The sequence below is a fragment of the Phalaenopsis equestris genome, unplaced genomic scaffold (genome assembly GCF_001263595.1).
Source record: "Phalaenopsis equestris unplaced genomic scaffold, ASM126359v1 Scaffold000180, whole genome shotgun sequence".
NCBI lineage: Eukaryota > Viridiplantae > Streptophyta > Magnoliopsida > Asparagales > Orchidaceae > Phalaenopsis > Phalaenopsis equestris.
In genome coordinates, this window is record NW_018164622.1 from 675,813 (window position 1) to 689,384 (window position 13,572).

The 13,572-nt window shown below is 35.9% G+C and overlaps 1 protein-coding gene across 1 annotated transcript; it reads left to right on the forward strand.

Annotated features, from left to right (window-relative positions):
- Positions 1-1,463: 1,463 nt before the first annotated feature.
- On the forward strand, positions 1,464-13,372 carry LOC110022310 (protein trichome birefringence-like 26). The gene is made up of 3 exons (XM_020721184.1): positions 1,464-1,817; positions 2,703-2,980; positions 12,366-13,372. Exons 1-3 carry the CDS (start codon positions 1,613-1,615, stop codon positions 13,143-13,145), a joined length of 1,263 nt encoding a protein of 420 aa, XP_020576843.1. The 5' UTR covers positions 1,464-1,612; the 3' UTR covers positions 13,146-13,372.
- The last annotated feature ends 200 nt before the right edge of the window (positions 13,373-13,572 follow it).

Sequence of the window (13,572 nt, forward strand, 5' to 3'; positions counted from 1 at the left end):
GGCCATAAAGCTATAGTCAGTGGTTGGAGCTCTCCTCTTAGGTCAAGGAGAACATTGTTACAAATTTTTACTAGAAACAATGTCTTTATACAATGTAAAGAAAATACAAGTATCAGAAATAACATCATAGTTTAACTACAACGATCGTAAGTAATGGTCGTGGGTGGCCGGTGATCTGCGATGACAGGTGGTGATGACATATTATGGTTGATAATGGCTGGCAAACGGTGAACAATGGTTGATAGCTATAGAGGCTAGTGATTACTTGTTGGATCTTCTATAGTATTGGCTTTGGAATTTCTCCTTCTCTTCTTATGCATCCAGTCAAGAGTAATTCACTATGTGGTTGTAAGTACATGTGTCCATTCTTCTCTTGAATTAGATAAAATGGAATTATAGTGTTGATAATCACATATGTACAATAATAGTTAATCCATAATAATCATAATTGGGTTATAGCAAATATTTTTTTGGCTATAATAACAATAACTGTCTTAATTGGGCTATAACAAATATTTTTTTGGCTATAATAACAATAACTGTCTACAAATGTTGTAGTTGAAAACTGCAGTAGTAGTAGTAGTTAGGTGCAAAACCCATTGTTGATTGTTATAAAAGCAGTGTTTTGTCATAAAGACTATATTTGATGGCTACAATGACGACAGCTGGCCATAGAGGCCACAGTAAGTTGTACTAGTAGTGAGCTACAAATGTTGTAGTTGGTTGCTAAAAAGACAGTTAACCATAAAGGCTGTAATTAGTGGCTGAAGCCCTCCTCTCAGGATAGAGAGAACATTGTTATAGATTTATACAAAAAACAACACTTCCGACAGTCCCTATTGATTCTCCTTGATCATAAATGACTTTAATAATTTGAATATCTTAATGACCTTAGAATGGACCAATCTTAGACTCTTTGGATTCGACTTTCCGAGATTGTCGATTGGACTATAAATATGTTAAATTAATAGTTTAATTGACCACTCAATTGATATACAAAGCTTCCAAATATGCTTTAGTAAAATCAGCCCGAATTGAACCAATTTTGGTATCATTGGGTTCAACTTGTCAAAACAGTCAGTTTGACTAAAAACTTATTGAAATCATGGCCCAAACGATCTTAAATTTGAATTTGAAAGCTCCATTATTAAAAATACATTGAAACTCATGCTTGATAATAATTGTTTTACTACACATAAAAAAAACTAAAATGAGAAATTAGCCATTTTTCAAGAAGAAAAAAATTGGAGGCTCTCAATAATAATCAAAATTTTAGGACTTTAAATGTGATTCAAAATACTAATTATTGAATTGAATAAACTAAAGTTTAATTACAACTTCTAATAAAAATGCAAATATACACAATAATTATTTAATTAATTAGAAAAATCTGCTCAGAAACCCTACCCATACTTTAACTATGGTGACAGGCACGTTCTAGCCAACTCTTCATTCTGGCACCACCTAACCACCACCCTCATCAATTCTCTCTCTCAGGCTGCTTCACTACTGATTTCGGAAAGCAGCAACCATTAGCAGAATCTCCGCATTGCGAAACCTGCTCAGTATTCCTTCTCTGCGGTCTCCATCTTCTCTGAAGAGAATAACGTTAATGGTGAAGGACGTGAGATCGGATTGCGAGCCATGGCCGACGGTGAGCCGGAAAAGCAATCAGATCTGGTTGAAACTCTTCGTTTCAGCCCTAGTTGTGGGAGTCTCATTCCGCCTCTTGTTTCTTCGCTCTTCTGCTGTTCTCCCCGTCGCAGGAACCCCCTCTGCTGCCAAGAAAACCGAGTTTCTGTTGAATGCGACGAGCGGTGAGTTGTATAGAAGCTTTTAAGCTCTGTCGGTATGTCTTGCTTGTTATGTTGGTTTTGGGACACCGGAAGCTTAGGAAAGTGAGGCGGCTGAAGTGATTAAGTGGCTATAGATTATTATTATTATTATTATTTTGTGTTATTGATCATCATCCATCCATACTGCTAATGAAGGTTTGAAACTTTAATATTTCTACTTTTTCTTTTCAGCGGAGAGAAATTTGTTTTGTTTTGTTTTTTGTTTTTTGATGGGAGATTTTCGTACATGCCATTGAATTCTTATCTAATAGAACTGGGTTATTTGTCCCAAATATTAATATATTTCAGTAGAGAGCTGTCGGAAGTCTAAATATGAAACAGCTAAGCTGTCGGCAATTTCACCTAACTGATGGGATTCATGGCAAAATACTTTGACTAATTCTCTACTGAGGAAAGGGATAGAATCTTCTGAAGAAGTTCAAAATTGATTTGTGAAGAATAGATTGGACTCCTCAGATAAGTCTTAAAGTCTTGAAAAACACCTAATAGAATAAAAAATTAGGATTTATACTGCCTGAATATGGCTAATGGTAATGATGAAGATGTTCATTCATCCCACTTTAATTTTTTTTTAAGCTTATGAAGCTGTGAGACTTATTTTGGAATAAAATTGCTATTATCAACCATCCTAAAGAACAAATCCTCACTATTGCTTAAGATGAATGAGAATGCTGGTTTTTCTTTGCTTGTTTGGGTTCCTTTTGATTAGATGATTTCTCTCTGTATTTTCATGTTTTTAAATTTCATCGCTTCATTTTGCTTGATTTTTTCAGTTCTTAAGCTCCTAACCATTCTTAAAATTATTTTTTTTTAATGTTTTGATTCAGTTGTGAATCCTAATTGCAGAAAAATGTGATATTTTCACCGGAGAATGGGTTCCAAGTCCTTCAGGACCTCCTTACACCAATGAAAGCTGCCGTTTTATCGAGGACCCGCAGAATTGTTTGAAGAACGGACGTACGGATACTGGGTATCTTTACTGGAGATGGAAACCTTATGGTTGCAGTGTTCTTCCTTTTGATGGAGCAAAGTTTTTGGATGCAATGCAGAATAAAGCGTGGGCGCTAATCGGTGATTCAATTCTTCGCAATCATGTCCAATCATTGATATGTCTTTTATCCAAGGTATCAATTTGTGTTTCTTCATTTGGGAAATTTACTTACATACCACACAATTCTTTTGTATTTAGATATCTAACAACCAAAGTATGGTTTCTACACAAACACCTTGTGACATAAACCTATGCATGAAAGTGTGTATTTCACTTCTAAAAATATATTGATGGTGGTATTTTTGATGTAATGTTAAAGATTTGAATGGTGCTTGTGCAAATAAGAACGTGGAGGCATTAGATTTGTAAATACATAGGAATTGTGTTGTATTGATGTAAATGCCCCTTTCCATTTCAATAATATGTGCTTATGACATTGGTTTCTATATCTCCTTATTGTATTATTAAGATTTCTTGTTATTATTACAATACCATAAAAATTGGCAGAAGAAGCTGCAAAGCTTTCTTATTTATTTATTTATTTTTTTCTCGTGGATAAGACGAGAGAAAAAGCCCAGGAAAAACTTGAATTATCGAGGTCTACACTGGAGTTTAAAGGTTTTCATTTGCGTAGAACTAAAACTGAATACATGGAATGTAATTTTAGTAGTAGTAGCTTTAGTGAAAGAAGTGTAACTTTGGGTGATCAAATTATTAAAAGGTGTGAACGATTTAGATATCTTGGGTTTGTTGTTCAAAGCGATGGTGATATATATGGGGATGTTAATAGTAGAATTCAAGTTGGTTGGTTGAAGTGGAGGAATGCTTCGGGCCTTTTGTGTGATAAAGTATTGCTTAGACTGATAGGAAAATTTTATAAGATGGTGGTGAGACTTGCAATGCTCTATGGCGCTGAACGTTGGCCTTCGTTGGCCTTTAATGCTGAATGTTGGCCTTTAAAAGAGAAGCATCTGTGACGAGATGAGAATTATTAGGTCGATGAGTGGCTTTACACTTAGTGACAAAATGCAAAATGAATATATCCGTGATAGGGCTGGTGTAGCACCAGTGCTGGACAAAATTAGAGAGAGCCGTCTTAGATGGTTTGATCACATTAAACGTAGACCATCTGATAATACGATTAGAAGAGTAGATGTTTTAGGCTCGAGTTATGTTAAGAAATGCAGAGGTAGGTCTAGGAAGACTTGTGCTTATTGTATTAAAAATGATCTTAATTTATTAGAACTAAATGAAAATATGACACTAAATAGGATGCAATGGAGAAAAAGGATTCATGTAGCCGACCCCACGTAGTGTGATTAAGGCTTTGTTGTTGTTGTTTTTTTTTGAAGAATACTCATCTGCTGAAGTTTATACTGTAGAATTTTTTAAAGACCTTATTACCTTTTTTACCGAGCTTAGCAATTTTGATATCTTCAAATGGATTTGTGCATCTTTGGAGCATTATGTTCTTTTTTGCAAATCATAATCTTTTCTTGTTGGTGGTATTAAATTTATAATGTTATTCATCTTTGATGTGGAAGAATCCATTTGGTTATTAAACCTCGTATCATAGCTTGTTTTGATTGAATTTAATTGTGTTTGCAGATGAGTACTTTTGATATTTTTCCAAGGCTTATTCTAGTACTTCCTTTTGAAATATTCATGAACTATAGAATTGATTACATTAAACACATGAAAATAATAAGTTTGAATACATCATGAAATCTTTAAATATTTTCTTGCCTGTAGATTTAGTTTAGTCGCTTCTTATCACCAAAAAAATTTGTCATAAATATAGACAGTTAAGAAATAAAGATCATACATACACAGGTGACTTAGAAGTTGTAAAAATGAGCTTGTTAAGTGCACGAGGTTCTTACTATTTTGACGTATTGGGAGGGTTAATGTATTCCATTGCACAATTTTTTCGTAGCAAGACTATCTTTTTCAAGCATGTGACCTCGTCATAATTATCATTGTCATCAGCCTTATCTAATATGTTCAGGGCATGCTTTATAAAACCTCATTCTCTGTTCAACCTTATTGAGTGATCTTGGTGTTAAACCTATTTTGCGGAAACTTGTGACCTCATGGTCTTAATTTGAGTAGGTATTCATAGTTTTAAAAAGTTGTATTGATAACAGCTAGTTTCATCTATTCTGTTAAATTTAATAACATAATTCAACGATAAATATTAATTGTTGGAAGATTTACATACATTCCACTCACTTCATATGTATTTTAGATATCTAGCACCTAAACTTCAATTTTTACGAATATGCCACCTTGACTATGTATGAAAATGTGCATTTCACTTTTTAAGTGATAATATAGTGGCACTTTTGATGCGATATGAAAGATTTGAGTGGTATAAATAAAAGAAGCGAAGTTTAGGTGTTAAGATATGTAAATATATAGGAATTGGATGATATGTATGTAAATGCCCCTAATTATTTTGCACCACTTTCATTCCTATTTTAATTGACCTAATTATTTTCATTCCTAATGTTCCCACATGAATTTTATCTACCCATTTTATTATTACATCTACTGCCCTCATTTATATATGCCCAACTATGTAAAATATACTTTTCAATAGTTTATCTGACACAAGAGCTACCAGAGAGTCTTCACGTTCGCTCGCAGCTATAAAACCATGCTTTTTCCACGATTTGCTACAATCTCTCTACCTCGCGGGCCGTTTTTTTTGCGTCTTGACTAAACCGTTACAATTTCTCTTCTGGAGTTGGCCGGCCCTTTTAGGACCGTCTTTGCTATTCTCTTATTATATATTTGCCTTTCTGATTTTCTAGGTTGGGTTTTTGGCATGAGTTTGTTTAGGACAACCATCGATATTGTTTTCTCTCTGAGGCTTGTGCCCGAGGGATTGGATGGTGCTCTGGCTGTATCTCTATCTCTCTCTCTTGAGGTGGTGCTTATATTTCCTTCTCCTCTCGAATCCTCTCCACACTGCTCCTGTCCAACTGTCTGGAACAGCTGCGGACGCTGTTCCAACCACCACCCTTCCACAACTCCTGATGTCTTCCTTCTGAATCAGCCACCAACCCTTCCTCTTGCTTTTTATTTCAGCTCTCCCTCCTTGCTGCCCTCGCTGTCCCAACCCTCAAACATCGTTGTCGTAGCTGCAATGTCTTCCCTTTGTTATTTTTTAGCTGTCCAGTTGCCCCATACCACAAACTTTCGCTGTTTGGATTGTCGTTCCTTGCTTCCTTGCGGTTCCAACCACCCATAATCGTTGCCGCCTCTTATCCACAGTTCATAAAGCCTTTCCTTACCTTATCACTACCTCTTCAAGTTCCCTAATCATCATCATCATCACCTGAAATCTGCCCTAATGTGGTTTGTGTATCGTGTGTGTTGTATTTTCTCTTTCAATGTGTTTGATTGTAATCGTCTATTTGCTTTTAGCAATAATAATTATTTTTTCTATTATGAATTCAGTTAACTTCGTTATCATTTGAAGCTAGCGTTACCCCAGTTCTATCCTAGAGTTTCTAGCATTCACTCATACATGATCCCACCTCCACACAAAAATCCTACCATATGCTAATTTTTCAATCCACCCACCAAAAATTTTTCTTTCCCATCTTACACATCCCTATACACTCTCTTCCACCTATCCAAATCCAATCTTTAATCATGTCACTGAGGAGATAATAGTTGAATGATTATTAGAAGTTTACCATTGGAAGAGATGCAACCGAAATTCTACTGAGTGCTACAATGGTTCGATGAAATTGAGGAAAGGAAACCATCCAGACGGGTTATTCGTAGCTACAACAGTGACTTGCTAGATCGAAGGAATGGAGTGAATCTTTTCCACCATCGGATGCCAGAGATAAAGAACCTCACTTTGAAGACTTGACATGAATGACGGAGAGCCAAAATTTTGAAGTAAAGGTGAATTTGCTACATTTCCATGTTCACTTGGATCCAAATGAGTTCATTAAGTTGCTATGGATTGAAATGCGTCTTTGAGTACTAGGACGTCCCATCAGATGAAATATTAAAACTAGCTTCTAGCATTTTCAGGAAGAGTGCATCTTAGTGGTGGACGAACTTTAAGGTTATTCGACAGTAAAAAGGGAAGAGTAAAATTACTACTTGGTCCAAGATGAAACGGGACATGCAGCGCCAGTTCCTACCAGCTTACTACAAACTGAATGTTCAAACCTAACTTTAAAAATGGATTGACCAGAGCTCTGGGTGACCATCACATCCTACAGGCGTGGTTCAAACCCAGGAGCTTACAGTCGGAGAACACCTAGAAGAACATCCATGCCGACCTTGCTTGAGGAGAAACTGATTTAGAGTAGAGAACAAGTGGAGCGAGCTGATTTTCCTAATTTGTCCCCGCTAGAAAGTGTTTTACGCACCACAAATTTCTAAATATTGAATCAAATTGCACAACCAGGAGAACAATCTCTTTCACTAATCAGGGATTAGTTGAAGAAGTGGACAATGATAGTAGACACGGAAGAGAGTGAGGATACAAAAGAGGAGTACTAGCTATCAGCCAATGAGGAAGAGACGTCATCGATTCCAGTTGAACCCATAAGAGAGGTTCCACTTGAGTTGACAATAATTAATCTAGAAAGTAGTTGGTTTGAGGTAATGAGTGTTCATGCAAAGTACAAGAATCATTAACATGACAGGACTTGGATATCCAAAAGAGCCATGAATTTGAGGATCTTCAAGTATATAGACTCTTCAAATATATAGGCTATTTTATGAATTTTCCCTCTGATTGAGGTCTAGCATGCCCGAGATGAGACTCTTCTATGTCATTTCTGGAAACCCACATGGAGTCATTGGGGTGTTAAATTCATTGCAGCAGTGTATCCACCGATAAATAGCCATATAGGAGAGATGAACCACTGCGTTGGAAATTGCTTTTGGAGCTTGGTGGGAGAGAAAATCTATAGTAGGATCTAAGTCTTATTTAAGCAGAAGAAGAGGTCTCTCCTAAGTGGTTGCTAATGAGAGTGGCTCAACATAACATAGAATTTATTCTCAAGTTGATTCCTCGACTCATACCTGTTCAGTAGGATCTAAGTCTTATTTAAGCAGAAGAAGATGTCTCTCCTAAGTGGTTGCTAATGAGAGTGACTCAACATAACATAGACTTTATTCTCAAGTTGATTCCTCGACTCATACCTGTTTGTTAGATACGTCCAATGGAGTATGAGAAGCGGGAGAAACAGTTTATAGATATAGTGGCTCAAGAACTGATTCATGAGAATACTCGTTTATCTATAGTGCCATCTCAAATTATGCTAAAAAAAATGGATACATATTCTATCAGAAGGTGCTTTAGAATGATGTCGCCTACACGATTGACTTACCGGAGCTTGCCACATTGCTGCTACCTTCAATGGGGCTGAACTAACTATTATGAGGAGACAAAAGCTTCGACGGATGAGATCAAAGCTGCCCCAACCCCTGGAGGCTAATGTGGAAGCTATTTGTGAGCATTTGCCCATTCCATGATCTGCTGCAATCCCGCTACCAATCAAGTCGATATTTTCACGCCTGGATCGAATTAGTCTGGTTTTTTTTCGTTGTTGTGAAGTCGGCCGACCCTCCTTGGCCACTCGCTATCCTCTTGTTATATATGTTCTAGGTTTATTTTTTGGTGTGTGTTTTTTTTAGGACAATCGCTGGTATCCGTTTTCTCCCTTCGAGGGTTGTAACCGATGGATTGGGTGGTGCATCCACTTATTTCTTTTCTGTAGTGGTTTATCTTCCCTATTCTCCTTCCGTATCTTCCCCGCATTACTACCACCCACCATGCCCTGATGCAGCCGCCCGGAACGGTTGAGATGGTGTTCTTCCTGCTTTTTCTGCATTCAAGCCCGAGTTCTCAGTGATTTCAGCACACCCGCTTGCTGCTATCATTTTTCCATCCTCCTCCCTTCCACAATTCTTTTTGTCCTCCTTTCGAATCTGCTGCCAACCCTCCCTCTTGCTGTTTTCGATAGCCCACAGCCTTCTAGCCACCCCATACCCGCTGCAATCGCCGTTCCAACCCTTCCTCATTGCTGCTCTTGCTGTCTCAGACCTCCACCGTTGCTGCCGTTGCTGCAATGACTTTCCTTTGCCCTTTTCCTGCTGTCCAGCCACCCCAGACAACAAACTACTGCTGCTTGGACTGCCATCCCTTACCGCCCTGCTGTTCAACTGCCCATAATCGCTGTCATTTCTCATCCACAGTCCAGAAACCCTTCCCTACCTTGCCGCAATCTCTCCAAGCCCCCTGATCGTCACCACCATCACCTTGATCCGCCCTAACATGTGTTTGCATGTCGTGTGTGTTGTATTTTTCTTTTCAATTGTGTTTGATTGTAATCTCTTATTTACTTTTAGCAATAATAGTTGTTTTTACAATTATGATTTGGGTTAACTCCGATGTGATCATCTTTAAACAATTACTACCCCCACCATCTCTCTCATATTGTTATTTTTCTCAATCTAACACGTTCATTTTGACCTTCGTAATTCTGCCAAAACTAGATAGATAGATAGCCAATTCGGGCTTGATTCCGTGGGAACTAATTCATTTTGATTTTCTGTGTTAGAGTTATTACTGAAGCAGTATAATTCTCAAAGGAGGTTTATCATTTGGTGAATTTTGAAGAACTCAAAGTAAATGCTAGTTAATTTAGGTCCAGTTTGGGATCAATTTTATATTTTATTTTTTGTTTTTGTTTTTTATGTTCATTTTTAATAACATGTTTGTTTAGTTTACTTTTTGCATGTTATTTTTTATTTTATCTTAAGAAAAAATAATTGTTTTTAAAAAAACTCAAAATAATTTTCTAAGTGTTTTAAGTATTTTAAAAAACAACTATCACCTTCAAATATATTTTATTTTTATATTAAAATATAAAATATTATAAAAAAAAAGAAGAAAAACTCCCAAACTGCCGCCTAACGTTGGAAAAGGAATTCAGACCTCTACAATTGTGCTGGCTGACAATATTGTGTAAGCTCTCTTGATTGCTGATACTTAAGCGTACAAAAAATATTATAACATGCTTAAACCTTTTCTTTTTATATTAATTTAACATTCGTTTCTTATCTTTACAATCTTAATTCTTATTTATCTTCCCAGAGTTTTGTTATAAATTTTTATTTGTTAGACTAATTTGTTCTGAAACTGTAATGAAGAAGTGCTCTTGAAAATATATGTCCATTTTTTAGCTCTGTTTGTATTGTTTGATGTCAAGTATTCTGTCAATCTAATTGTTGTGATACCTTTTTAAAGCATAAACTATGTTCCAAACTTGAATGTTAATTCGTCCGAATTTATCTTCTTAATGAATATAGACCTTCTGAATCTAAGATGGTGTTCAAGTTTCTATTGGGAAGATGCTAAACTTGGTCTTGAATTAAAGCGACGAAGGTGCCTTATGAACTTTAATGTTTCTGTATGCTTTATGGGATGCTGGAAACTCCCATCTTCATTCATGGTGTTTTCTTTCACCTGTTTTTTGATTTACTGAAGGTCGCTTTCTCACATATTTTCTCTTAAATTTTTTTTATTTATGAAAAGTGGTTTTCTCACACATTTCTGAGTTGTTGATTGGTTGGGATGTGGATTTGGGACGAAGCCGATAGATTTGGGCTTATAGATGAGGCATGTAGCGAATGGAAGGATTGGGATCCGGAAGATGGATAGGAGTGGCTGATAGAAGTGTGCATTATTTGGTCAAAATCGAAAAATTGAATCGAATTGAATAAGTTCGATTGGTTTGGTCCTGTTTCAAAAATGCATTTCGATTCTTAGTTTAGTAACTTCAATATTCATGTTTTTCGTTATTTGTTTGGTTTTAATTTTTACTTAATCAAATAAACCAAAAAATTGGAAAATCAAATTTAAATGGAGAATCCATGAAATGAAATGGATATTATAAATGTAAGATACGTAGTTTTCATTAATGCATGAATACTCCTAATTAAGGAGCCATGCAGGGTCATACATGAATTAGAAATATCTGATTTAAATAATATTTAAACAATTTTTGAAAATTTTTTGAAAACTATTTTTAAGATTAAAATTAAAAAAATAATAACTTTGTGTGTAAAATTTAAGGAAGATTTTATGTTCTTACATATCTAACACCTAAGTGCCAAATTTTACATTGTGCCACCTTACATATACATGAAAATGTGTATTTCACTTTTCAAAATGGAATATAGTGTTATATTAGACGTGATATGAATGATTTGGGGGCATAAATGTGAAAATCAAAATTTAGGTGTTAGTAAATACATAAGAATTTGGTATCAAAGAAACTAGTGATCTTTTTGTTTTTTGAATGAATAATAGATTAAAATGACTTAAATCTTGATGTAATCTAAAGATAATATATGCTTATTTTTTGTATGTCATAAACTAAACAATTATATATGGACATTTTAGTTTTTGAAAGTTAGTGTTATTAAATTTCTTATTTTCTCTTTTATATTATTCTTAATATTTTATTTATTTAATTTATATCTAATTTTTAATAGTTTTTATTATAATGTTGTGTCCACGCCTGTCCATTTGAACCCAATTAAATTTAGGTTCAGTCCGATTCAGTTATATCAAAATTTTGATTAATTCAGTTTTTAAGATTTCGATTACTATCGGTTTGAGCAATTCGAAAACTGATTCATTCGAAATGATAGTGGTAGATGAAGGGGAGATAGAAGATGATGTTGAGGTTGGGCGGAGTTGAAGCTGGGTTTAGGATCGTGGTAGCAGGGCGTGATGCTCTTTGTATGAGGGAGAAGGGTTTAGGGAATTTGAGGATGCCTATAGCTCCAGGTAATTGAAAAAGAGGGAGCACCTGCCAAAGTTTGTTCTGATTCATTTGTTTTTGCTTGCCCAAATTTCCCTTGAGGCCCATAAGAACCTGCCAAGCTACCTAGTAAATTTAATAACCTATAAATTCACATGACACAAATGACTCACTAATTACCCTTTTAAATTTTTTGATAACAGTCTCTTATCATCATGTTTGCTCCATTACTTCCTATTTATCACTTTTTATTCATTTTGGAACCATTTTACATTCATGGAGTTGTTTTTCGGAAGATTTACATGCTACCACTCAATTGTTATTTATTTACATATCCAACACCTAAACTTCAGTTTTTACATATATGCCCCCTTAACCCCTTGCTTATCATGAAAATGTGTATTTCACTTTTTAAAAATTAAAATAGTGGTATTTTTTATGTAATGCGAATATTTTGCAAATTTTAGGTTTTAGATATGTAAGAACATAAGACTTGGGTGGTATGTATGTAAATACCCCCCATGTTTTCATTCTTGATTTTTTATCTAGCTCTATAAAGGAGAGTGTAACATCCTCTTTTTAAGAGAGAAAAAATCAACTCTTTAGTTTACAGACTAAATTTTTTGTATATTGCCGAATATTTTCACCAAGACGTCATGCTCTTTGTCTCAAGATTTTATTGGTCAAATTTTTCTGTTTTTACAGGTTGAGGAAGCTGTCGAGGTCTACCATGACAAGGATTTCAAATCCAGAAGATGGCACTTCCCTTCTCACAACTTCACCCTCTCTCTTGTCTGGGCACCCTTCCTGGTTAAAGCTGAAATATTCGAGAATGATGACGGCCAATCGGATTCCGAGATCCAACTACACCTCGACACCCTCGACGCCAAATGGACTGATGATTATCATGACTTTGACTACATAGTGATCTCTGCGGGTCAGTGGTTTCTGAAAACAGCCATCTACTGGGAGAACCGCAGGGTGGTGGGCTGCCATTACTGCCCCGGGAAGAACTTAACTGAGCTGGGGTTCGATCATGCCTATCGAACGAGCCTCAGAAAGCTCTTCGATCACATCCTACAATCCGATCATAAGCCGCTGGTTATTTACCGTACCTGGACACCTGATCACTTCGAGAATGGAGAGTGGTTCAGCGGTGGCACTTGCAACCGGACGAAGCCTTATGCTGCCGGTGAATTCGCCGGCAGAGATGTGGATCACCTGATGAGGAAGACGGAGTTGGACGAGTTTTGGAGAGCGAAAAGGAAAGGTTCTGCTGACGGAATTCGTCTTGAACTTTTGGATACCTATGAGCTTTCCTTGCAACGTCCTGATGGCCATCCTGGGCCTTACAGAACATTTCACCCTTTCGACAGGGAGAAGAAGAATGCTGGTGTTCAGAATGACTGTCTGCACTGGTGCTTGCCTGGCCCCATAGATGCCTGGAATGATTTGCTCATGAAGATGGTGATAGATGATTTATAACTTTATTTTTGTATTTGGATTACCGGAGGTATGAATTGTAATCATGGTTAATAATTGTAAATTATGTTGGATTAGAGAGACAAAATGGGTTCACAGGTGGTCTTCCTGATATGTGATTTTAGATTGTGAAGTATTATTTATGTGGGAATTGGGGTGGTTAGAATCATTGTTTGATGTTAATTTTTGTTAAGAACTTTGTAGCATGTAAATTTTTGTATTTGTTTTGTTTGGATGTTTTGTTAGTAATTATCATTTTGGTGATTTGGAATGGTTGTGGTAATTTTAGATTTTTTATTTATGAATTTTGGTTTTATTTGGTTCATTGATTTTTTCCTTGTGGTTTATTGAAAACGTTTTGTTTGGGATATGCTATTTCTTCTAATCTGAGTAACATTGATATGGAAGCTTAAGGAATCTTAAATAACTG

What these genes read in the sequence shown, in the direction of transcription:
- LOC110022310 (XM_020721184.1), top strand. Translation starts at nt 1,613, where the DNA reads ATGGTGAAGGACGTGAGATCGGATTGCGAGCCATGGCCGACGGTGAGC. An exon ending in TCTGTTGAATGCGACGAGCG is followed by an intron (nt 1,818 to 2,702) that starts GTGAGTTGTATA and finishes TCCTAATTGCAG; the next exon opens with AAAAATGTGATATTTTCACC. An exon ending in TGATATGTCTTTTATCCAAG is followed by an intron (nt 2,981 to 12,365) that starts GTATCAATTTGT and finishes CTGTTTTTACAG; the next exon opens with GTTGAGGAAGCTGTCGAGGT.